This window comes from Fukomys damarensis, unplaced genomic scaffold (assembly GCF_012274545.1).
Source record: "Fukomys damarensis isolate Sample0158 unplaced genomic scaffold, DMR_v1.0_HiC HiC_scaffold_37, whole genome shotgun sequence".
Lineage (NCBI taxonomy): Eukaryota > Metazoa > Chordata > Mammalia > Rodentia > Bathyergidae > Fukomys > Fukomys damarensis.
The window spans coordinates 520375-523335 of NW_022900949.1; the positions used below are offsets into that span (position 1 = coordinate 520375).

Consider the following 2961-nt stretch of genomic DNA (forward strand, 5'->3'; position numbering starts at 1 on the left):
CCGTGGCCACGCCCATTGCCACTACCCCCTTGCCGTGGCTGTGCCCACTGCTCCGCCCATGCACAGCCTGACCAAGACCTAACCCACATTTAACCTTGCCAGTGCCCCGCTCCCACCTGCTTGCCCGGCTTAGTGCCCCTAGGTCCACACTGGCGTGCACAGTACCCTACCCACACTTTTCAGCCACACCTGACACTCCACCTATTCACAGGGTGGTGACACCCCAGACCCCCAACCACACACATAACCACGCCCACCACCCAAACTCACCCCACCCACAGCCCCTTTGGGTCCCGCCCAATGCTCCATCCAGAGCGTGGCCACGCCCACAGCAGGCTGGCCACGCCCATGCGGGCCGCTAACTTCCTGGTGAAGCTGTGAGGTTGAGTACGCAGCTGCGGCCTCCGCCTCCGCCTCCCTGCTTTTCCTGCACCTCCGCCCCACCTGTCCCCAGCACAGCCTTCCTCAGGCCCAGGAGGAAAGAGGACTAGCACCTGGCACAGGCTGAGGTTGTGGTCATAGCCACATCCAGGTCAAATGCAAGGTCAGAGAGTGGCCTCCAGTCTGTGCTGAGCCCTGAATGATAAATGGAGGCTGCTGGAGTGCAAAAGGTGGCAGAATGCACACAGGCGGTGACAAGCCATGCAAAGGCCCTGGGGCACGCAGGTAGCAAACGGAGGTAGACTGTCCAGAGCTCAGGAAATCCTAGAATCTGCTGTTGGAACCAGACAAATGTTAACTCTGGGCCCACTAGGACTGGAAGTTGAGCGCTTGTTGGCTTCAGTGCTGACTAATCCCCGATGGAGGTTTGTGACAGAGAGGTGGGACCCCCCCCGCCTGTTCCACATGGGTAAACCAGGGGCCAGAAGGGCGGGGGACCCTAAGAAAACAGCTGGGGGTGGAAACGGAGGGGACGGGTGGCCATCTGACCATCTGTCTGTCCTGCAGGCTCGGGGAGAAGGAGAATCCAAGTCCCTGTGGTTCAAGGGCGGGTGAGTGCTGGAACTGTACCCAGCAGGGTGTCTTCACCCCGACCTCCCCAGAAGGCAACCGGGGCTCAGCCTGGGAAGGTCAGAAGTGGCCCTGTTGGAAAGGGGAGCAATTAAGGTCTTTGCTTTTCTTGAGCTGGGATCTTGCTGTGTTCGTACTGACCCCTTGGGCTCTAGCAGTCCTCCTGCCTCAGCCTCCTCAGGAGCTGGGACTCCAGGCGCGTGCCATGCACCCAGTAGACGTAGCCATAAGATGAAGCAGAAAGCAATCCTCCCGGCCCTGTGTAGTCCTGCTTGCTTTGCTTGTGTCTGAATCTCTGGGTTCTCTCTCGGGTCCCAGGCTCTTTAATTAGTGAGAGCCATCAAGCCTAAGCCGAACTCACTGTCCACCAGTCAGCCTCCAGTGCCTGCTCACGGGCGCAGGAGATAATTTTAGGTGACGCTTGCATTTGGAAATAGCATCGGGACCATGGCCTCCTTCCTACGTGCCTTCCCTTGCACACAGAATCGGGAACAGGAGGAGCTTCGGCTCTAAAAATAAAAGAGGAGCCCTGGGTGGAGGTGGCACCAGGGCGGGCGCGAGTCTGGTAGAGGAGGCTGCTGCAGGGAGTGGTACGGTGGGGATGGCCACTCCAGTGCCCTGCAGAGCCTCTTCACAAAGGCCAGCGCACGATGCCAGCTCCTTGCCCATCGGCTCTGGAAGCTGTCCCTCCCAGCTGGCCTTCCAGTGTGCACAGCACTTCCCAAACTGAGCACAAAGAAAGGCTCCCTGCCAGGCGTAGGAGAGAGCGCCTGTCACCCCAGCCCTTGGGAGGCTGCAACAGGAGGAGCCCAGCCTGGGAAACGTAGGGAGACCCTGTCTCACAATAAGACAAGTCTGGGGAAGGGCTCAGTGTGAAAGCCCCGGGTTCCATCCCCAGCATTGCAAAAAAAAAAAAGAGAAAGAAATTTCCCTTCTGTTCTGGCGTGGCGCTGGGATTCGCCTGATTCCGTTTCCCATTGAGTGTGGACAGGGCCCCATGGCCCCATTTCCCGGATGTGGACGTGGAGGCCGATGTTTCCTCTCTTAGGGGTGTCACCTGGTGTCACCGCGTGGGGCCCTGAAGCCAGGCTGTGGGCCTTCCTTGCCCGTCCCTAGCTGTCTGTCCTCATCCTTGCCAGTCCATGCCCCTCTCCCCTCTCCGCAACATGGCAGGGACATCCACATCCCCCGGAGGGCTGGAGGCTCGTGGCCCCCCCTCCCGGTGAGGACCTGGCTCTCCACCCTCACCACCTACTCGGCCCCAGGCAGTGTCTGTGTGGCCCGGGGAAAGCTGGCCCTCAACATGCCGTGTCCCCTGCAGCCCTGGAGGTGGCCTTATTATCATCGACAGCATGCCGGACATCCGCAAGAGGAAACCCATCCCGCTTGTGAGCGACCTGGTAAGCGTTGTTCAGTGGCCAGCGGGGCTCCGCAAGCAGCACCCAGACTGCGCAGCTGCCCGCGGGGCTGGGGGCGGGCTGGGCCTCCCGGGACTGATGCAGTTTGCTCTCTACCCCGTGTGCTCCGTGGATGCTCCAGGCCATGGTGAGTGGTGCTGACCGGTTCTGCGGGGCTCCAGTCCCCGCTCCCCTGGGGGATCTCCCCACCGTCCCTGTCGTGGGTTCTGGGGAACCTTGTCCTGTCCCCGTCGGGGCTCCTTTGGTCCCCGGCTCACCGATGGCTCTGCTGTGTGGCCGGGACATCACCTGGGGTGACCCGGGGCCATCCGCGGTGGGGAGCGAGTCGATGCCCCCTGACCCGGAGCCCCTGCCGCTTCCTCCTCCTGTGCTGTGACCTGTGACTCATGACCTGTGACCCATGACCTGTGACCTGTGACCGGGCGGTCCCCACCTGCGGCTGGACTTCAACCGCAGTCTCTGGTCCAGTCCCGAAAGGCGGGCATCACGTCGGCCCTGGCCTCCAGCACGCTGAACAACGAGGAGCTGGTGC

The 2961-nt window shown here is 61.5% G+C and overlaps 1 protein-coding gene across 1 annotated transcript in view; it reads left to right on the top strand.

Moving 5' to 3' along the window:
- The window catches only part of Unc13a (unc-13 homolog A), a 54232-nt gene that overhangs the window by 16681 nt on the left and 34590 nt on the right, over positions 1-2961 (top strand). The window contains exons 13-16 of the mRNA XM_033759364.1: positions 641-992; positions 2333-2411; positions 2551-2556; positions 2886-2957. Coding sequence (XP_033615255.1) covers positions 641-992; positions 2333-2411; positions 2551-2556; positions 2886-2957 — 509 coding nt within the window. The remainder of the gene's footprint in view (positions 1-640; positions 993-2332; positions 2412-2550; positions 2557-2885; positions 2958-2961) is intronic.